Source organism: Stenella coeruleoalba (assembly GCF_951394435.1).
Source record: "Stenella coeruleoalba genome assembly, chromosome: 4".
Taxonomy (NCBI): domain Eukaryota; kingdom Metazoa; phylum Chordata; class Mammalia; order Artiodactyla; family Delphinidae; genus Stenella; species Stenella coeruleoalba.
In genome coordinates, this window is record NC_137149.1 from 70,173,153 (window position 1) to 70,196,714 (window position 23,562).

At 40.1% G+C, this 23,562-nt stretch overlaps 1 protein-coding gene and 1 pseudogene across 2 annotated transcripts in view; one reads left to right on the forward strand and one right to left on the reverse strand.

The window, feature by feature from the left end:
• The window catches only part of CORIN (corin, serine peptidase), a 260,935-nt gene that overhangs the window by 44,746 nt on the left and 192,627 nt on the right, over positions 1–23,562 (reverse strand). Inside the window, 4 exon segments of the mRNA XM_079920067.1 lie at positions 11,272–11,401; positions 12,500–12,610; positions 14,692–14,805; positions 23,049–23,156. Coding sequence (XP_079776193.1) covers positions 11,272–11,401; positions 12,500–12,610; positions 14,692–14,805; positions 23,049–23,156 — 463 coding nt within the window.
• On the forward strand, positions 20,009–20,643 carry LOC307185665 (large ribosomal subunit protein eL31-like; annotated as a pseudogene). The gene has a single exon. The product of its transcript is annotated as a large ribosomal subunit protein eL31-like (transcript).

Below are 23,562 nucleotides of genomic sequence, written 5' to 3' on the forward strand. Positions count from 1 at the left end.
CAGCACAAATCCCACAAAGCAAAGGGCTTCTTTACTTTTGTCAGCAAGACAGTAGTGCAGGACTTACCTAGACATGCCACACATTCCAGTGGAAGGACCAGGTCTTATTCTATGGCATCTATTGCTTGGGAAAGTCATGAGTCCTCAACCTCAGTACCGATGGTTAGTCTTGAAATACAAATGCCTTGTGTAGTGGATAAATTACTTGCAATTCTAAATATCCTCCTCAGAACCTGGAACCTTTCTGTTAAACATTTCGTATCTGATTTCAAAAATCTTATCTTAAACCCTGTCATGTTATTGTCTCTGTTTGGTTCCTATAGTTTAGACATGTTAATATTAAAAGCTAGTTAAATGGTTTTGCCAGGTAGAAGGAAGACCTAGAAATATTGACAGAAAGGCATCATAGGTTGCAAACAAACACAAGTGAACATGACCATAGAATCGTTTGTCTGGTTAGATAGCTCAGCTTACACTTTATACAGCAAAACTCCCGTCAATAGAAATGTTTCAAAGAAAAGCATAAAGTCTGAGCTTATTTTTCCAGTAAAATAAGTATTTAAAAATATTTTTTATTGTAATCTTAACTGAAAATATATAATTTTATCCATTTATCTACCTCAAAGGTAGAGTATAATAACTGTATTAGGCCATGATTTACAGGTACAAGTGACAAAAACTATCTCAAAGAAAAGAGAAGCTATAGATTATAAAATTAAATTATAGACTATTCATATTTCATAAAAAAATCAATGACATAATCCATTTCTAACATACAATAAATTGAAGACTATAGCTATTAAATATATATTCTCATTCTCATATAAATTAGAAAATAAAACTAGTAAAGCACTATTTAAAATAAACATTTCATTAAAGATATAAAAAAATTAATCAATCATAAAATTAAAATGTCATTTGATCATTTACAAGATTTCAATCTTATATTGTAAAACAAACTCAATAAATGGTGTTAGGTTGTAAGTATATTTTTGAGCAGTAAGTATATACCTCTTTCAGAATCTACAGTAGTCCAAGTATTTCCTTCTGGCTATTTTATCTTCAAAAAAAGATCCCTTTTCTTTTTTGATAACTTGGAGGAACACTTTGGGGACATGTTTTTTTTAATTTTTAAGAGACAGAGACAACATTGTCTTGAAAGAAACTTATTTAGTTGTTTAGAAAATGTTTCCTGTTTGTCTTTACCTTCTTTTAGTTCATCAGTGTAAAACTAAAGATTACCAGTTTCAATTACAATATGCCATTTTTTATTCCACTAGTTCAGAAAGTCTTGGAACCAAGGTAGCATTTAGTTTTCTTATAGAAGCTTTGCTTCGTCAATTGCTCTTTTCTTCCTCATCTTGATATTATAGTCATAGAGAAAGTGCACATTTATTCAATTCAAACTTTTGAGGCAGAATATGACTCTCTGGGTACATTACAAAATAAAATAATTCAAACTTCAGGGCTTTAAAAAATATTCAGTTAACAGTATTACACCACCACCAACAACAAAAATCAGCATTTTAGTACCTAAAATAGTGCCCGAATATCTGAATATCAAAAAGTAGAAATGTAATCAATCACTAAAGGGATGTGGATGGTCTTCAGGATGGCTGGTGCCTGGGGACCAAGCACCTTCACGACTCTCCATCTCTCATCTCCACTTCCTTCAGTGGGAGGGAGGAGGACGAGGTGGGAGGTGGCTTTAATGACCTCCAAGTGACTTTTCCACAAGCTAGAGGACAGGCTGTCTGCAGCTCTAAACTCAAATCCTTCATCTTTGTGACCAAAAAGGAAAGACGTCTTCTCTCCCCAGTCCACTTAAAACAAATCTTATTGAAAAACTTTAAGTATCACAAAACCAGTCACTGTAGCCCAGGAGTGAGGTCCTTTGATTAGTCCAGCTTGGGTGAGGTATTACCTACCCCTCTACCAATCACTGAGGCCAAGAAAAGTGGGTCATGTACAAAGATGGCATCCCCCTTTGGGATCCCAAGGATAGAATGGGAAGTGAAGCAAGTCCCAAAATGAAGGGATGCAGGTCCCAAAGGAAAAGGAGGGAGACAGAGAGGCAACACAATAAATGTCTGCTACAAGTGACTTTACTTGAAATTTTTTAGTTCAAAAGATTACTATGCCTCAGAGTCAAGATCTACATGTTCTTTTGTTACTTCTGGAAGATGTAGGAAGAGTACAAGATTGGGTAGATATTAGACTTATGTTCATGAATGACACAATGGGTTAATCAGTGAGTGTTCAGTGAACTCAGTTTACTCATTGCCAAAGGAATATCACCTTGGCAGAATTTAAACAAATGACACAGTCAGATGGGCAAGGGTTAAAACTGATGATTAATAAGGTTAATAAGCTGGAATGGAAATGGAGACAACACACTGGTGTTATATCAGATGGAGTCCCTCCCTAAAGGAGTTTCAGTGAGAGGAACAAATTCCAAACATGTGAAAAAATAATTTCTGATACCAATAAATGCTTTGAAGAAGACAGAGTAAGCAAATAGAGAGTACCTTGGTGAGTGCGGAAGCTGCTCCAACTAGGGTTGTCAAGGAAGACCTTTGTAAATAGTTGACATACAAGCTTACAGACACGAATGATGAGATGGAGGTGATCCTGTTAAGGTCTAGAGATCAGCCTTCCAAACAAGAGGAACTGTGAAGCCAAAGCTCCCGAGATGCGAATGAGTTTGCAGCACTGGAATATCAGCAATAAGGTCAACGTGTGTAACATTTAGTGGACAAGTGGAGAGTGCTAGGAGATGGGGTCAGAGAGTGAGGCAGGGGCCGGATTATGCTTTACAGGCCAGAGTAAGAAATTGGATTTTGATTCCAAACTGTAAAAATAAAATGAAAAGACCAGTGGAGTTGGCATTTAGATAATATCATTACTATCAGTCCTGTCTTGGGGGTAAAAAGCAAGCCAAATTGCAGTAGGTTTCAAAGAAAACATGAAGAAGTTAAGTCATCACCAGGAGTCTCTGGTGTAGTTCCGAAAGGGGGATGCTGCCATATAAGGACTTCTAACAGAAATAACACAGGTCTTTCTGGTTAATTTCTGGTGGATTCTCAAGTTGTAAATCATGCTCTTACTTACCTAGGACCCATTCATATTCCTGCCAATGGCAATGAACTATGATGACCAGAGAATCTGATGCCCCCAAAGACTTCACAGAGATTGATTCTTCCCCATTCCAAGACCTTCTTGCTCACAATTAGCCCTGATATTTTTGGTGGAAAGGTGTGTTTTGACAATTCTGGAGAACTCATGGCAACCATCTTTGATTTTATAAATCCTGATGTGAATCTATTTTTTAATGGTGAACATTTTTATCACAAAATGGAAGGGAAGAGAGTAAAAAAAAATGTGCTTAATCCAGGATCTAGCATAGTTTTATTCCAGTTAATAACGGTGAATTTCCCTACACCACTGAGAAGTTTCCATTTACTTTCATAAGTTATTCATTAACCCAACTGACACAGTTTGAGATTCAGTTTGCTAACAAATAATCCGAATTCTTCGCAGAGCTTGCTGATAGTGATCATGTGGAAATGCTCTTAGGACAACTGGTAGACTCACCTTCCTCTTGCTTATGAAAGCCTCATACCTAGTGGTCTCATGGAAGACCTTAAAAAATATTTCCTCTTCCTTTAGGATGTAGCACTTTTTCAGGAAAATTCTTCTTCTTCCTTACCTCCGAACAGCATGTACCAGAGAATTCTACACTCACACATTGGACTTTATGATTTTCTTCTCATCCAGGCACTCATTTAACTAGCAGCTTCTTGGGAATGTGTTAAGAAATTAATTTCTCATGCCCAAACCACATGTCTGCCAGAGAAACTACGAAGCTGCATGTGAAAGAAAACAACACTTCGTGGATTTGCCTCAGCTGACGTCTACTTAGAATAAGACAAGCATGTACTTATTACTATATGTCTTTTCAAAAAGTGAAAAACAGGGCTTCCCTGGTGGCACAGTGCTTGAGAGTCTGCCTGCCGATGCAGGGGACACGGGTTCGTGCCCCGGTCCGGGAAGATCCCACATGCCACGGAGCGGCTGGGCCCGTGAGCCATGGCCACTGAGCCTGCGCGTCCGGAGCCTGTGCTCCGCAACGGGAGAGGCCACAACAGTGCGAGGCCCGCGTACCGCAAAAAAAAAAAAAGTGAAAAACACTTAGATCCTGGTCGTGCATGATGAATTTCCACCACCACCACCTCCTCACTGCTATCCACTTAAAAATCCTACAATAAGATCACAAGGTGATGTTAAGATCTACCACAAAACACCTACATAAAGCAATACTAAATGGGGTTTACGTTTAAGAAGCTGGTTGGCCACATCAGTCATGGCATTTTTACTGAAGAACTGGGTGCCATAGGGGATCTACTCCTAGTACCCAAGAGATCTCTTCCACTTGCTCGGACTTACATCCTAGCTCTGTATTTTTCTGCAAGTAGCAAAGTTCCTTGGCCTCTCTAATCCTCAGTTTCCTCGTACATAAAATAGAAATAACAATACTACTTGTCTTATAGGATTACAATGTGGATAAACTGAGATAATACTTATCAAGTACTCAGAACAGCCTGGCACATAATTAAGGTTGGCCATTATTATTTTTTTATTATTATTTTTTTTTCAGTACGCGGGCCTCTCACTGTTGTGGCCTCTCCCGTTGCAGAGCACAGGCTCCGGACGCGCAGGCTCAGCGGCCACGGCTCACGGGCCCAGCCGCTCCACGGCATGTGGGATCTTCCCGGACCGGGGCACGAACCCGCGTCCCCTGCATCGGCAGGCGGACTCTCAACCACTGCGCCACCAGGGAAGCCCAAGGTTGGCCATTATTATTCTCTGTAACCTATTCTGGGAAATAAATGAAGAATCAAAAAATATATACAAATGATATACAGCTGTAGAATTAAGAGGGATATCGTGTAGTACTGATTTTTAAGTACCACAGGAAATTCAGGGGCAAAAGAGGTCAAGGAGATGAGAAAGTCTTCGCAGAAGTCATGAGCCTTGAGTGAGGCCCTGAAGAATTTGGATACGGAATGTAAAAACAATGCATCTATGGACACAGAGGCAGAAGCAGGAAGGAATGTGTCTACAGAGCACAGATAAAAGACCAGACAGTACAGAAAGAGCAGAGGAGCACGTACAAGGATATGAAGTTGAAGAAAGACGAGCTAGTTTACGGCACGTCTGCCAGTTGGGAAACTTATTTGGTTAAAAAAAATGTCAAATGAAAAAAGACCTTTGACAGAAAATGATTTATTTCTGCCTTAGTCCTTTCAGGCCTCTATAACAAATTGCCATAGACTGGGTGGCTTATAAACAACAGGGATTTATCTCCCATAGTTCCAGAGGCTGGAAGTCCAAGGTCAAGGTAATAGTAGATTTGGTGTCTGGTGAAGGCCCATTTCCTCAGTCACAGACAGCCATCTTCTTGCTATGTCATCACATGATGAAAGGTGAGAGGAAACTCTGTGCAGTCTCTTGTATAAGTTACTAATCCCATTCTTGAGGGCTCCATTCTCACGTCCCAATCACCTCTTAAAGGCCCCGCTGCTTAATACCTTCACACTGGGGGTTAGGATTTCACATATGAATTTGGGGGGGACATGAACACTCAGTCTATAGCAATCGAACATGATGTTTGTATTACAGCCGGTAGGGCTCTATTAGAAATTCAGTCATGGGATAGTGAGAGCTTTTAGGGAAATGGAGGGACCAAAGATCTCCTAACCCTATTTCCTTCACCAGTCACTGCTCATCCTTCTTTGCTTCTCTTTTTGGCAAAATTTCCCCAAAGAGTTCTACACTTACTGTCTTTTCTCTCTTCCTACTATCTCTTAGGTGTTTGCCCCCTCACTCTACTGAAACTGCTCACATCAATGACATGCACGTTGCTGAAACCAATAGTCATTTTCAGTCCTCATTTTACTTCTCAGCAGCATTTGATAGAACTGACCCTCACTTCTTCCTTTATATGCTTTCTTCAATTGTCTTTCAGGATACCACATACTCCTACTGCACTAGTTGTTCTTTTTCATCTCCTTTGGCTTGCTGCTTCTCTTCTCTGATCCCCTTAATGTTAGGGCTCAGTCCTTGATCTCCTTATCTTCTCTCTCTCTATTCCCTCTCTTCGTCACCCAGATCAAAAAATGAACAATATCATTTTTGAATACAATGAATGCAGACCATCAAAAATATGAACAAGAACAAGTGTTGGTGAGGAGATGGAGAAACTGGAACTCTCATGCATTGCTGGTAGAGTATAAAGTGGTGTGGCCTCTTTGGAAAACACTTTGGCAGTCATTCAAAAAGTTAAACATAGAGTTACCACTTGACCCAGTAATTCTAGTCTTAAGTATACACCCAAGAGAAATGAAAACATATGTTCACACAAAAACTTGTACATGAATGTTCATAGCAGCATTATGCATAAGAGCTCAAAAGTGGAAACAACCAAAATGGCCATCAAATGATGAATGGATAATCAAAATGTGGCTCTATCTACCCAAGAGAATATTATTCAGCCGTAAACAGGAATGGCGTACTGATACATAGTACAACATGGATGAAACTTAAAAACATTTTACTAAGTGAAAGAAGTCAGACAAAAAATAGTTTGCATGATTCTATATGTGAAATGTGCACAATAGGCAAATCTATAGAGACAGAAAGTCAATTAGTACATTTTAAGGGCTGAAGGGAAGGAGGAATGGAGAGTGACTGCTAATGAGCATGGGGTTTCTTTTTTGAGTGATGAAAATGTTCTGGAATTAGACAGTGATGATGATTACAACTATTTTGTGACCATACTAAAAACAACTGAATTGTACACTTTTAAACAGTGAATTTTATGGTATCTGAATTATATCTTAATTTTTAATAAAACAACTACAAGGTTCTGAACTTCCTTTCCATGGTTTACACGTACAGGACCAGCAATCTGGGCTAGACTGACTACTACAGAGGACTGAATCTGTCTCCGAGCATCATGGAAGTCAATCAATAAGGAAACCGTCCTGGATTAAATAGTTCTTACATGACAAATGAAATGTGAAGTTAGAAACTTTGTCCTGGGAGTACATGTTAGGAAAAATTACAATGTAAATCCTTATATCAGGGACTATTAGGTAATATAATAGATACCATCTTTGCGGTTTTGCCCAAGACACAGAAACATTCTTTGGAAGGATGTTTCTTCTGTTGACAAACTCTAAAAGATTAGGGCATAAAATAAAATTGCAACTAACTCTACAAAGGAAGTTTTGCCAAAATAGTACAGCCTATTTCCAGATGATCTAACTTTTATAGCTTAGGAGGCCAAGAGACACAGAGAATCACATTCCCTTAGACCAACTTCCTCAGATACCAGATGTCTCAACTGAACATTTGGCAAGTATTAGAGGGCAGTCTAAATTCTGATTTGTACTGTTGATTAAATAAATGCCCATATGTTTCTGATACTGGACACGCAGGTAGCAAAGTCAATATACTGTCATGAGAATTTAGGGGCTTGATTTATACCCTTGTCTAATCAAATAGTCATCATATTTCCAGCTGGGGTGAACTCTAGAGATACCTGCAGATGGGGGTAAAATGTTTTCAGATTCAGAAAAGAACTCTGAATCCTCTCATTTGGACAAGCACTTAGTTGATAGCCTAGCATTTCTGCTGTTAGACATGGAAAGCATGATTTAGGTCGGAAAAACTCTAAGTGCAGGTGTTTTTAATCAACTGCTTCTATCGTGAAAGCATCTCAGTAGAATCCCTGCAAAAACATGTAATTTGGTGTAGATCTTCATTTTAAACAAACTAGCTACAAAATATACCCCCTGAAGTAGCTGAGTGATCTATTTGGAGTTAAGGTATGTTCGTTTTGGATACTATGTGACAGTGCTTTTCTCTTAAATGTTTACTGAATGATTTAATGAATTTATATTATAGTATCAAGATAGTATGTCTTCCCCACCACATGATAAGCTCTTTGATGATGTTATTCACCTGTGCATCCTCCACACAGCGCCTACTCCTGTATAAGACCCACAAGCTGATGCTCAAAAAAACAAGGAGGAAGATACTGAATAGAATTAGTTGGGGTTGTTTTTAAAACTTCAAGTTTTGGATGCAGAGTATGTTTGACAGTATCAAGGCAGGCCCATGGAGTGGACACTCCACTCCAGAAGCTAAAAGAGGACAACTCATCCCTCTCCCCTCCCTCTGGCAGCTGGAGTGTAGGTCAATGTCTAGCCATGGCCAAAGAGACACTCCTATTAGGGACTTCGAATGTGGAAGAAATGACTCAAAGGTGCAGGGTTACTTAGAGTTAATTTGAAGCACCAGCGGCAGAACTGTGAGTCTGCAGCACAGCAACTGGTCTCCAGGGACAGTGGTGACAGCAGCTTCCTAAGCATCCCATTGCCACAGCAGGAATTTGGCCTCGTCTTGCCCATTTTCTGTGTTCCTGCCCTAGCCTGGTTCTCCAGATCTCTGTCAATTCACGAGCCACCCACGTAAACTGAAGAGTAAACGTGCAGGCAAGCCAGAAATACAAAAACACTAAGGTTACCGTTTGTTCTCATTTACTTTGAAGGTGAATCACTTCTTACCCATTAACTCAGTCAAATAACAGTTATGGTTTTCCAACCATACTGCTCTCTCAAATTTTCCTAGCCCTCCTATGAAATAAAGTTATCTTTAAAAAATCTACGTCTATCTTAGATTTTAAATACCTAAGATATTGCAATGACATTTTTCCACTATGTTAAGGAAATGGAGCAAAGAGATTTTTTTCAAAATCCAATATGCACACAGTAGCCAAAGGTAGAGACCACTAAAATGGAGGAATTCATCAATGGATGAACAGATTTAAAAATATGGTGTATCCACACAATGGAATATTATTCAGCCATAAGCAGAAATAAAGTACTGATACATGGATGCATGAAAACATTATACTTAGTGAACTAAATCAGAAAATGGTGATGGTCGCACAACATTATGAATATACTAAATGCCACTGAATTGTACACTTGAAAATGGTTAAAATGGTGAGTTTTATGTCGTGCATTTTACCACAATAAAGAATTTAAGTCCGATATTCAAAAAAGTAGAAGAAATATAAAGTAGAATATTTTAAACATGATCCATTCCATCTTCAACAGAACAAGGTGGCTTTTGTCAAAAGAATTTTCTGGTTATAAAATCTTTGTAGTTCCGACGCTCCTTCAGAACTCTCAGTGAAGTTATCTGTCATTACATAATCAAGTTTTCTTATTAAGAAATAACCTTGTTGGGAATGTAAATTGATACAGCCACTATGGAGAACAGTATGGAGGTTCCTTAAAAAACTAAAAATAGAACTACCATATGACCCAGCAATCCCACTACTGGGCATATACCCTGAGAAAACCATAATTCAAAAAGAGTCATGTACCACAATGTTCATTGCAGCTCTATTTACAATAGCCAGGACATGGAAGCAACCTAAGTGTCCATCGACAGATGAATGGATAAAGAAGATGTGGCACATATATACAATGGAATATTACTCAGCCATAAAAAGAAACGAAATTGAGTTATTTGTAGTGAGGTGGATGGACCTAGAGTCTGTCATACAGATTGAAGTAAGTCAGAAAGAGAAAAACAAATACCATATACTAACATATATATATGGAATCTAAAAAAAAAAAAATGGTTCTGAAGAACCTAGGGGCAGGACAGGAATAAAGATGCAGACGTAGAGAATGGACTTGAGGAGGGGGACACAGGGAGGGGGAAGGGTAAGCTGGGACGAAGTGAGAGAGTGGCATGGACACATATACACTACCAAATGTAAAATAGATAGCTAGTGGGAAGCAGCCACATAGCACAGGGAGATCAGCTTGGTGCTTTGTGACCACCTAGAGGGGTGAGATAGGGAGGGTGGGAGAGAGACGCAAGAGGGAGGAGATATGGGGACGTATGTATATGTATAGCTGATCCACTTTGTTATAAAGCAGAAACTAACACACCATTGTAAAGCAATTATAGTCCAATAAAGATGTTAAAAATATATAATAAATAAAAAGAAATAGAGTGAGATGCAAAAAAAAAGAAAAAGAAATAACCTTGTGTCTGGTGAGAGGAAAGCAAAGCTCCTTCAAAAAGCTTTTAATCTATCTCTGATCACAGTCATATCCCCTTTCATTTAAACACAATAAGGAAGTGGTGAAAATAAAGTATAATTTAATTGATCTTGGCAAATATAATTTTTCCACTCTGGCAAAGTTTAAAACTCCCTTATTATGTCATCAGTTACTCAATTTTCCAAAGATGTGGGACTTTACATGGGAAAAATGGGCTAAAGATGCTGGTATTTACGTAATTCTTCAAACTGGGATAGCAAAAATGGGCTACCAGTTGCTCTCCCATAATTGGATGGCTCATTACTGTAAAATTATTTCAAGTTTGCTCTGTGGAATCCTGGGAAGTGACATTTACTCAATTTTTTATTCTAGAATTTTATAAATCCTTTTTCTTTTATTTCCATCATTCCTATATTTCCCCCAAATCTCACATCCATCATTGGTAAAAGAAAAAAATATATGTGTGTGTTTATATGTTTATATGTATAAACACACTCACATATATATTCTAAGACCTTTCAATTATTGTTTTCCAACCCCAATAGAACTAGAAAAGAAACCCTGCGCCAAGAATCCAACTTTAAAAGTATTGATTTCAGTGTGTTTGTATCAAAGCCAGAGTGAGTGGCTTTTCATTCTAAGAAGCAAAAATGGTGAACTCTTTCCTAATTTACATTTCCTACATTACACAGGGTAAATTGAAATACCAGCAACTTCAAGTTCTATTTCTCAACTTATTAAAAAGATTTGTGTTGCTTAAAAAGGAATATTCAATAACCTCTTGGGGGCGGGGATTGCAAGATTTTCCCATCCAGTTTCCTCAGAGGAAACCATCTTAATGCTTTTTTAAGTAATAAAAGCATTTCATTTCACAAGTCCTTAAAATACAATGACTTCATTTACTTTTAGAGGCTTTATCAAAGTAGGTTTTCAGAAACCCGCACTCTTGAGAGCAGGTGCCTGTAATCAAATACAGTTCTCTCACCTGATCCATTTCCCATGCTTTGGAGGGCTAGGTTTGAGAGCACTAACTCACTCTGCATTCATAAGGAAGATATTATTGCCAAGTTCCGTGAAGCCCTCTGAGAAATTCATCAGGGCTACAAACTACTGACCTTACCCTAAACCCATCTGCTTGCAGGCCAGCTGACTCAATGTCTCCTGCCAGCCATCCGCACACACGTGGTGTTCCATGGCAGATCTGTGAGCAGTCAGGAATGACGAGGAGTTCACATTTGCAGAGAGGGTCACTGAGGGGAAAAAGGGGGGGAAACCCTAATTTAAAACATTTCTTCTCATGACACCGAATGATAACATGCTTTTGCTTTACTTGCAGACATTCATTTTTATTTCTTTTAGCTAAGAACCATTTGGTGAGTTCTTACCCTGTGCCAATCACTGATTGCCGTGTGGCGGGGGATGGAAAAATGAATTAGATGTGTTCTCTGCCCTCCAAGAACTAGAGGCTCTGGTGAAAGAGACAGGCAGTTCTTAACTTTTCATTATGAGTTACAAGACGGCCACAGGCGGGTCCCATTCCCATGAGTTTACCCAAGGACTTGCATAATTAGAAGGAGCCAGTTGTAACTTCATTCAAATCATTTCCTTTCAAGAAAGCTTGTGAGAATGCAAGTGTGTGAGAGTGATGTGTTAATTTCGGATTAATTTGGCATATGCACTAATTCCTCTTTTATCAAAGAGCATCCTCTGTACTTCATACACCATAGATTGTTCGTGGAAACACTGCACAATTAATGACAATATACATCATAACCGTGATTTGGCCAGATGATGCGAAGGACTGAAATAACGGCCAAGGGAATGGAAACAGGGATGAGTGTGGGACGATAGAATGAACCAAACTCAAGATGATAAACTGCAACATTGGGATACTGGTGAGAGATGCCTTTAAGTCCTGTCCATGTAAGGGAGTAGATAGAAGTCTCATCTGGATCTGGAGCGAGAGTCCAGGGAAGATGGAAGACCACTTCAGTATCCTCTTCCAGGAGGTGTCAATGATACAAGAATGACTGACTATTGATAATTTATTATGGGTGATAATAAAGCGTTTTTAAAAAATTATATTCAAATGAAAAGTTATATCGTCAAAACAATTTGAACCCAAATATTTTTACAAATAAGATAGACATTTCAAACAGAGAAGTAACTTGTGAGGAAGTGTTCTGTGAGTTGGAAATAACATGTACAAATCACCACTGGCAGCTTTTATAATAGTAAACCAGAATAGATGAACTTCGTAAGATCTGTGAAACCAGTTAGGATTCATTTAGCTTAAATGGCTGCCAGGCATTAGAGCATAGAGCAGATGGCAGAAACAAGCAGCTCACCACAGTCCCATTCGTCCGAACTGTCTATGCAGTCGGCTTCCCCGTCACACCACCGGTCACGTGACACACACTCGTGGTTTGCACATTCTAGCTCATCATCTTGGCAAAATGCTGGCAAGGGAACAAGAAGTGAGGAGACAAACATTTTAGGAATGAATGTGATTATCACTAACAGGCACATCATGGTTTGCCAGCAGGAGCATCTGAGGAAGACAAGATGTGGTCACCCACGCCTCCAAACAGGTGTCAAGACCGAAGAGCAGAACTGATAAAATCTCCTTTCTGAGAGGTCCATCCATACAAACAGCAAGCATTTAAACAGAACTACTGTCTCCAAGTGATGAGATTCTCTAGTTGTAACTACAGGATTGAAGAAGTGGTACCCAGAGCAGCAGAAATACCAAAGATTAGAACATAGGGCTAAAATCTGAAGTGGCGGGAACAGAGCACTGGGCATGAGTGGACTGAAGTCACCCTAGGATGAAAACCAGCTCTGTCCACATTTATGGGTAATTTTATTTTTTTTAATCTCTAGTATTAAATGACTCTCAGAGTCACACACTAACTCTCTCTTGGGTTTTTAAAAACTATGGCAAAACTCCTTGATTGCCTACCTAGCATCTATTACTTTTCTTCCTCCCTTTTAAAAAATGTATTTATTTTTTATTGGGGTATAGCTGCTTCACAATGTTGTGTTAGTTTCTGCTGTACAACGGAGTGAATCAGCTATATGTATACATATATCCCCTTCCTCTTGGACCTCCCTCCCATGCCCACCCCCATCCAGGTCACCACAGAGCACCGAGCTGATCTCCCTGTGCTCTACAGCGGGTTCCCGCTAGCTATCTATTTTACACATGGTAGTGTATCTATGTCAATCCCAACCTCCCAATTCATCCCACCCCACTTCCCCAACCCCCGTGTCCTCCTTTTTTAAGGGAACATGAATTTGTTCAGGCCCGCACACCAGCCCCTGCTCCATGGCAAGATCCTGATTCGTTTAAGCAAGACATGGCATTTTTCTGACTACAATTTTTTTTCTCTGAGTACAGTTATTCGTCTAGGAGTAAAGATGGGATCCGAGATCAGGGTCTTGGCCTGTGGTTTTGTAGGCTGTACTTTCCAAGGAAGTTCCTGCCCAAACCCCGCTGTCCAGGCCACGTGTCCTAGCCTGAAGAAACAGCATCTTTTTCTAATTGGTTCTCCCTAAAGATGCTTCTTTTTGCAGTTCAGCTGTTTAGGTGGTGTTTTTTGGAATCCACACAACAATAGCTGACTGCTAGCTGGGACCCAGCTCAAAGTTGGCCAATCTGAGTGAAGCCCTAAGTGATATTCCAGAGATGAGGGTGAGGTTCTCTCTCCTTCCTAGTGGCTATGACCAGGGAAGCATGGCACCCCAGGTGCTCTTGGCAGCCATCTTCGGACTCTGGTAGGAGGCAGCTAGAGGTCAGGCAAACGTAAAGAATCCCGGAAGAGGTGCTGAGCTCCTGTATCTGGCCCTACACTTGATTTTTTATATGATAATATAAGGCATATGCAAAACACAGGATAATAAAAGAATAATTGCTTCTTCATTGCTTAAGTCTGTTTGAGTTGGGCTTTCTGTTACTAGTAGGTAATGCATCTTAGGAGATTTTTTTTCTGATTCTAAAACTACTGGCCATTCATTCAGAATATGTAGAAAAGACAGAAAAGCACAAAAACTTAATAATTCCACCATTCAGGGATTACAACTGTAAACTTTTTATTATGCCCTTCTGATCTTTTTCTATGTGGTTATATGTACTTTCAAAACTCAGCACAACAGTACACATAATTCTTTATGCTTTGTTTTATTCATCTAATGATATGTAATGAACCCACGAGAAATTATCCTTTTAATTTAATTTTTAATGTTTGCATATTATTTCATTTTATGGTTGTATTTTATGTTCCCCCTCTTTTTGGATATTTGGGGTGGTTTAATTTTTTCCATGTTATAAATCATGCTAGACTAATATCATTATGCATATATTTTACACGTTTGATTGTATTCTTGGCATATATTTTTACAAGTGGAGTTTTAATCAAAAGGTCTGAAAATACAAAAAGCTTTTGATACTATTTCCAAATTTCTCACTTACATTCAAAATGAGAGGTAATTAGTGTTTAAAATAAAACGGCACATTGACAAATTCACAGTAAGGACTTACAGCAATTTTTTTCATCCATGTTATCAGGGCAGTCTGGGAACCCATCACAGATGACTGTGTGCTTCAAACATTGCTTGTTAGATGGACACTCCCAAAGATCTCTCTCTTTACATCCTGGAGACAGAAGGAAAGGTTATTTGCAATAGATGTGAAGGTGAAAATAACAATGGCTTTGATCAAGCAATGTAAAAAAATTACAATATAAAGGTATGATTTCCTTTTTCTTAACGAGTTTTGACTCCTGTATACCGTGGAAAATGTAATTTTGAAAGCAGAAATGCTTGGTAATCTCCAAACTGCATTATAAATAGTACAGCTCTCCCAGGAGAAGATCAAAAGTGACATATGGGAAATCGGAAAAAAAAAAAAGAAAAAGCAACTGTACTTTAACGTTCATCTTTAGCTGTTCCTTTTGCTTTCTGAGCCAATTTGCCAACACATAAGACTCATCTATAAAATGATGAGTTAACGCTTTTAAGCAAATATGCCAAAACCTAGCGATCTAAATGCATATTATCTTAAAATGTAATTTCAATCAACAAATGGCAAGGCCATCTGTGTGTTTAGCACAAGAGGCTCCTCCCATATGCCAAATATCTGCAAAACTAGCTCAAGAGCCATTACTTCAGTAACGTAGCCAGAAATCTCAGGTTAGAAATTTGATCAGTTAACCTGAGAAAAGAACATAATTTGCCTAAGACCAGGACTATAAGCTTGAACTGTAATTTGCCTGTACAATCACAAGCTCTTACAATGAACTTAATAAATGTCATCTGCTTCACAGGCAGTGCATTTATACGTCCGCTAGAACATGCCAAGTGCCTGATGTGTTCTTGTCACTCCAGTTGGATCCATGACCCTCACCAGGCTGTGAGGGGTGAGAAGGAAGAGACCACATGTATTCATCTTTGAGGATCCTGAACCCCCCTGCCTGGAACAGCAGCTAGCCCTCAGCAGGACCTCGATACACGTGAATCTTAAATGGAACTTCATTTCACGTAAGGAACGAAAAGTCTCTCATTCCCAGGGAAAGGTAATTTTGTGTAAGGTGAATGAAATGCCAAGCAGTGATGAAATAAGGGGTTTCTTTTTTTTTTTTTTTTTTTTTGCGGTACGCGGGCCTCTCACTGCTGTGGTCTCTCCCGTTGCGGAGCACAGGCTCCGGACGCGCAGGCTCAGCGGCCATGGCTCACGGGCCCAGCCGCTCCGCGGCATGTGGGATCTTCCCAGACCGGGGCACGAACCCGTGTCCCCTGCATTGGCAGGTGGACTCTCAACCGCTGCGCCACCAGGGAAGCCCTAAGGGGTTTCTTTAGAGATGCTATTTCTCATCTGATCTGGTACAAATCATCCAGAGAAATGTCATAGATGACTGACTCAGGTTTCTTGGAGTCCCTTATGAGAAAATAATCTGCTTTACAAAAAATTCTCATTGAAAAGTTATCAAAATAAGTCCCCAGAAGAGAAATTTTTACTATGGGATAAAATTAGATTTAAAGTGTTTCACCATTCAAAAATATAGGACAGCAGTAGAGTATGTGACTGCAAAACTGTAGGCAATAAATAGTGAGAGGCCTTCACTAGCTGACCATCTAGAATGGTTTTAGGCCCAGGGACATCCATTCTAGGAACGCATGGGAATATAATCTGGAGTTTTCAGCTAACCAAGAATACATCATCTGGGGCTTCCCTGGTGGTGCAGTGGTTGAGAGTCCGCCTGCTGATGCAGGGGACGCGGGTTCGTGCCCCGGTCCGGGAAGATCCCACATGCCGTGGAGCAGCTAGGCCCGTGAGCCGTGGCCGCTGAGCCTGCACGTCCAGAGCCTGCGCTTCACAACGGGAGAGGCCGCAACAGTGAGAGGCCCGTGTACCGCAAAAAAAAAAAAAAAAACAAGAATACATCATCTGGAACCAAGAGACATCATCTGGAATGTTCTGGCAAAGAGACTCATCACAAACCACATCACTTGCTAGTAGATGATGAGAGAAAACAGCATGAGTCTTTCTGACTGTTCATAAGGTACATTCCTAAGAGTACAGAGAAGAATGTGGACACTTGGAATGAAATGATAAAAGATCACAAAAGTCGATCTACTGGGACATAAGACCTGTATGCTCACAGATGGTAATAATAAGAGATAACATTTATTATCCACTATAAATCCACCTTCTAGATATTAGTTTTAATTCTTACAATAATACCATCATGTCAGGATTACAATCACCATTTTCTAAGTAAAGAAACTGAGATTTAGAGAAAATAAACAGATTGCTCCAAATCCAGCCTTACAGAGAAAGATCCAGTAGGGAAGCAGGTGCAAGCCTCTAGTTGCTGTCCTCAGTATGCATTAGAGGTAAGAGCAAAGGAAACAACGCTTAGAGTCAGACATCTGGATTTGAACCTTAGCTCCAAATCTCATTAGCTGTATGACCTTGGATAATAAGTTCCTTAATCTCTCTGAACCTCAGTTTCCATATCTCTAAAACAGTAATAAGAACGCCTGCTACAAAGGGTTGCTATAAAGACAAAATGAGTACTCTATAGGCAGTAATTTCCCTTCTGTATCTTCTCTTTTCTAATAAAAGTTTGCGTGGCCTAATGCCTCCTTTGTGGAGTTATGATGAACATAAATGAAGTAGGATGAAAAGGTCAAGACACGAGGCACATGGAAGATACCATTATGATTTTGTGAAAAAATCATTCTCTCTTTAAAGTGGCATTTTTGGTGTAATTATGCTTTAAAGGTATGCTTTAAAAGGAAAAGGGTATGACTCCATTAAAAATTAAAACTAGGTATGGATAGGATGAGATATTTAATGCAGCTGTAGGTTATGAAACCAAATAATTGTTGATGTCAGTATAACTGCCACCTCCCCCCGTACAGACATAATGGCTACGCCCACTCACAGAGGCCACCGTGTATTGCTAAAGTGACCAGCTCATCCCAGTTTGCCTGGGACTTTGCAGGTTTGAGCACTAAACGTCCCTGCTTCCAAGAAACCCCCCTCAGTACTGGGCAAAGCATAATGGTTCGTCAACCCTAAGTGCGCTAAGCGTTCTGCTGGGTTCTTCACGTTCTCTCTCTGTTTCACAAAATCTCTGCGAAGCAGGCTTCCGTCAGAGGCAGATCCCACCTGAACTGGGGCACCTTTTTCTCTATCAAAACAGTTGTCATTATAGGTGAAGAAGGCAAAGCACCTTAAAGCAGATGCTTCTTGAACTCTAAGAAGCTTTCAGTGATGCCAGTACAGAGTAAGTGGGTCCACTCATCAGGGCTGCTAACTCGAGCTACATCAAATAAAGTGTTGTCAGGGTAGAGCTGCTCGTCTTCGGCCAGCAGCTGCCCCAGTGGCTGTGGATGTGACCTCAGAGCAAATCAAGGGAGCTGAGCAGTGAGGTTCAGGCCTGGCAGGTGTGACGGCCCCTCCAGAGCCTGTGACCCTGGGCCATGGAGCCCAGATCTCAAAGAACAGCCGCAGCATCTGTGGTAGCAGCCTGAACAAAGGAGCTGCCTCCCTCCCCGAACTCCAGGCCTAACCGTCAGGGGCAGCAACGACAGCACAAGTCACAGAGCTCCCATCTTTGACCAGAAAGCCCCAGTGGACCTCCCAATTCCTTAGTCACACCCCTTTTCGGGGCATCATCTTCATGTCATCCTCTTCAAGACGTGCTGTCTCAGTACCCTGTGAAGAGGCAGGATGAAGACTTTGAAAGGGCTTTAAATTGCAGGGTGGGAGCCACCCTCAGGGACCGTAATCCTGGAGATGGGGACATCCACCACCAAAACAAGCACTACCTCAAGGACGAGGCTCCACCCGGATGCCCACATTCACTATGGAAATCAGGGACTCTGCCCAGCCTGTGCTTTGGACGTGACATGCCAGTCTGCCCTCCTCTGCCATAAATAAGACCTTGGTCTGTCAGAGCTAATACCAAGCTAGACAGGACTCCTTCCCTCAAGGGAGATCCCTGAGGTGACCTGTAAGGGGACTTGCCTCCTGGATTTCCTAGCACTGTGGCAGGTGGGCTCTTGTTTATTGCCCTCTGAGGACTGAGTAAGGCAAGTTATAAGCATTCCAAGCTGTGCGGGATAAAGCGCGCTTCTCTAAATGTTACAGGTGAGAAAACTGAGGCCCAGAGAAGTTAAGTGACTGGCCAAAAGTCACACAGCCTCTAAGTGCTGAGTCTGGATTTAAATCCAAGTCTAGGTCTACAGAGAGCACTCTACCATTCCAGGCTGCCTGCCCAAGACACCAAATGAGATAGCGAAGAGTTAGCCAAGTAGCAAAATATCTAAAGGGAAGGAGAATGTCTCTTCCGTAGCACGAAGGATTAAATGTGATCAAAGATCAATCCTAAAACTCCTTCTGAAAGTACATTTGTGGGTATGCGACATGAGATGAACACAATGACCCTCACTCTGTCTTCTAGTCACAGAGCAGGAAATCAGTCTCTTCCACAAGCAAAGGGACAAAGAGACTGGCTCTCTGGAGTATTTAAAAGAAAAACACAGTAAAGTCCTTCTCTGTGAGAAATACACAAATACTATTAAGGAGTCCAAACAGGGAAAAAAGTCTTTTGGAAAACTTTAAAATCAAGCTGTAAAACCTATGAATATCAGAGCCAGAGGCTTTAAACACAGCCTAAAGGGGTTTTGACTCCAAGAAGAGGTTCATGTTATAAAGAAAGATTTTACTGCATTTTATCTATCACCCCAGAGGAGATCGAAGGTAGATGATGAAATGGTTTTTAATTATTTGAAGATAAACAGAAAGGTCCTTAACGACCCTCCCATTTGTATTGTCTACCTTTCTCTGTATGTTGTATACCCTTTTATGCAGAAGAGTGATCAATTAGTAATTGTGATGTTATATTCATGTAATGAAGGGTTTTATTTCTCCAGTAGATATAAAAAAACTGTTTGAGCTATATTCCCATTTAAGTGACCCACTGAGAAGACTTGCTGCTCCCATCACAGCTCAGGTACCACCTTGTTCCTGCTGGTATAGCTCATCCAATTGTGGACATAGGCCTAGCAAAAGCTAACTTCAGTCTCACAAACTCAGATCTATAGCATGAAGGCAAAGCTCAGAAATATAATCTCATTGTTATTTTCTTTAGCTCACCTTTCCTTTATGCCCTTCTTGTTCATTTCTCTGCCCAGATCTGCACCTTTTTCTCCATTGATTAGATATCAATGCTTGGTAAATGTCAGATTGAAAATAAGCTTCTTTCATCCAGTTGCTAGATCTACAGCCAGCTTCATCTACATAGTAGATGTTCAATTAATGACAAACTATCACTTTAAGACACGGAAGTGCTTCTGTACTGACGCAGTACTGACTCTGTAAATCACTCCTATCTTTTAGACTTCTCTCCCATGAAGCGATTCTGGAATGATATGTTCATATTTACATAATTCTTCCAAACACTTGCTGAAAACTTTTCTAATAATGACGATACTTCCGACTGTTGTTTACACTAACAATTATACAATCAGTACAACTTCAACAACAAAAATTTACCACAAGAGCAGGAGACACTTCAGAACAACATTACTCCCAGCCCAGCTGGATGGCTCCTGCAAAGAAGGGAAGCGAGAAGAAGAAGGGCTGGCCCGCCATCAATGAGGTGGTGACCAGAGAAAACACTGTCAACATTCACAAGTGAATCCATGCAGTGGGTTTCAAGACGCGCACCCCTAGGGCATTCAAAGAAATCCGGATATTTGCCATGAAGGAGATGAGATTTCCAGATGTATGCATTGACACCAGGCTCAACAGATCTGTCTGGGCCAACGGAATAAGGAATGTCCCATACCATATCCATGTGCAGTTGCCCGGAAAACATAATGAAGTTGAAGATTCACCAAACAAGCTCTATACGTTGGTTACCTATCCACCTCTCGCCACTTTCAAAACTCTGCAGACGTTAATGTGGATAAGAACTAACTGTAGATTGTCCAATAAGGTTATAGAACTGCCAAAAACAAACACTACTTACTGCTAAATGTTTAACGCATGTATTTTAAAAGTGTATTTACAAATGGTGTGCTTTGACCTCCATGTTTTCCTGCTGCAGAAGTGTCAGAGAAACAGCGTAAATTTCCAACACATCAATTATTTTATAATTAAATTAAAGAAGTACTGTTTTGAGGGGAAAACCCAATAATGTTGTTAAAATTTTGGAGGAGCTACAGATGTGTGAAAGTGAATAGTTAATAGTCATAGTATTCAGGAAAGCCCAAGCATTTAAGTGCATTCCACTCCACAATGGACGGAATAAATCAGAAAGACAGGAAGCTTGGAGTGAAACCCAGCTTTGCTGGAGCTGGTGTTTGCATTACCAGATGGTACGCCTATCCACGCCCATGGAAACAGAGGGACAAACTGAGCAAGTAGGCAAAATGGGAATCCGAGGATTTCCCAGTAGTCCTCCATTGGGCCTTCCTCTACTGCGTGACTTCTTCATTTGATTTTAACTGCTGTGTTCTCCCAGAGCATGGGACATGCCCATTCAAACGCGTGCGTGTGGCCCAGTTGCTTTGGAAAACTTAATGAGAATTCTCTCATAGATTAATACTGTTGGGGCAATTAATGTTCCAAATGTATTAATTTATTACTGACTTTTAACTTTCCTTAACCAGAACTCTCAATAACATCGTCAGTCTTTTGAGTGTTTTATAGAGATTAGACAATTTATTCGATAGTTCTCATGAGCCTTTAATTGTGAGATTAAAGTACTGACAAAAACTCATTACTTAACTAGAAACCTGACATTTTAGGATCACTTGTACCCTATAGTGCTTTAAATTTCTTTTTTACAGAATATACTCTAGAACTCAGACCATTTAATCTTCATAAGACTCTTTTTGAGACTAAGTTTTTACATTTCTCAAATATTTATTCCCCTACTGCAAATTTCGGTCTAGCCACCCAAGGAAGTATCATGTAACCTCTTTGGACAATCTAAGATAATCTATTTTAATTTGCATCTCAGAATACCATAACCCATCAAAGCTATAGTGTAGTGAAAAAATCCAATAGATTTTTTTTTTTTGCGGTATGCGGGCCTCTCACCGCTGTGGCCTCTCCCGTTGCGGAGCACAGGCTCCGGATGCGCAGACTCAGCGGCCATGGCTCACGGGCCTAGCCGCTCAGCGGCATGTGGGATCCTCCCGGACCGGGGCAGGAACCCGTGTCCCCTGCATCGGCAGGCGGACTCTCAACCACTGTGCCACCAGGGAAGCCCCCAATAGATTCTTAATAAATCATTTATATAAGGGATATTCAATGAGTTTTGATTTATTTCTTTACATACAGACCACAAACAAAGCAAACAACAGTAGCTTCTCAAAACACTGTATGTTCCTCCCTAACAAAATTACCATCATTCTGACAGTTCTAATTTTCTAGAAGATGCACTTATCCATATTTATAGTAGTTGATAGGATTTCAGTTGATTGCTTGTGACATTTTGTCTGGACCAGAAGGGCAATGTCTACTATGGAAAACTCATTTTGGGAAGCAAGGCAATATTTCATCCCTCAAAGGCCAAAAGAATAAAATGATTTCAAAAGATGCATTGCCTCATGTGCTTTCAATGGCAAAAAGTGTCAGGTTTTTTAAGCAGAACAAGCTAAATAATCATAACCAAACTATTCTTTGGGGTAGCCCTTCAATCATTTTGCTTTACTCTAAAATATTGCTTAGTAAAGAGCGCTGTCTGTTTTCTATTCCCTGACACACTTTGAGGTTACAAGTACAAACGTTTGCAGGGAAATAAAATGGGAATTAGCTCCACTTAAATTGCCACTGGCATTTCTGGCCTTTCCATTGGTGATTTTGGAGTTCAAAGGCAGAAATGTCAGGAAGAGTTTTATGCTTTGCTGACAGAGACAAAAATCAGAGAGGGCATGAAGATAAATCCCAATTAAATTTGAATGTTAGAGCCTGCACTCTGTCTTTGTGTGTTTAGATGCCTATTTAAGAATATGGGAATCATAGGCAAGGACACTATTATTCTGACCTTAAAACAGATGACAACTGCTTTAGAATCTCTCAATAAAAATAATCTCTTACATTTGTGAAGAGCTTCTTCTTTTACTAAGAGTTTGCACATATGTCATCAAGGTTATAAACAGAAGTGTAATTTAGGGGCAATCAATGGAATTAACAGGAAAAACACTTATAATTCATGTTTTGCCCTTTGATAATTTAAGAAGTAAATGCCTTAGCATTCAATCCTAGTCACTACTTACAACCGTCAGTAAACAATGGACATTTTTTAACACAATCCCTTTATCCTAACGAGTTATTAGTGTACATTCAAGAAAAGTGCCATCTCACATACGTACCACAGTTTTCTTCATCACTATCATCATCACAGTCAGCCTGGCCATCACATCTTCTGGAAGCCAGAACACACCGTCCTGAGCTGCACTTGAAGTGACTAGGTGAGCATTCTGTTAAAAGCAGTGGGCCACATTACTGTCAATAGACAGAAAACCCAGAACCATCAGCTAATTTATCCATTTACATGTGGGATGTTGTGGAGAAGTTATCACTGGACATAAGGATGGACCTTCACAAAGCTGAAATGGTCAAAGTTTACTTGGCTTTCTTCTGTCTGCCTATCAGCATCTTTTTCCTTCATCCTTGACATCACCTCTTCAGATCAGCTGTTTTGTGTCTCTATGCTTTCCAGCAATGAACTCTCTTTCCGAATGGACAGCCTAACAATTGCTGGAGCCTGAAATGTCCTATGAAGTCAATGCTTCTAACTACCCAGCTGGCTTTCCTTTAATGTGTCACATTGTTTCCCATCCTAATCTTTCCACCTAGTGGGCAGGTCCTTGATTCCATTTCTCT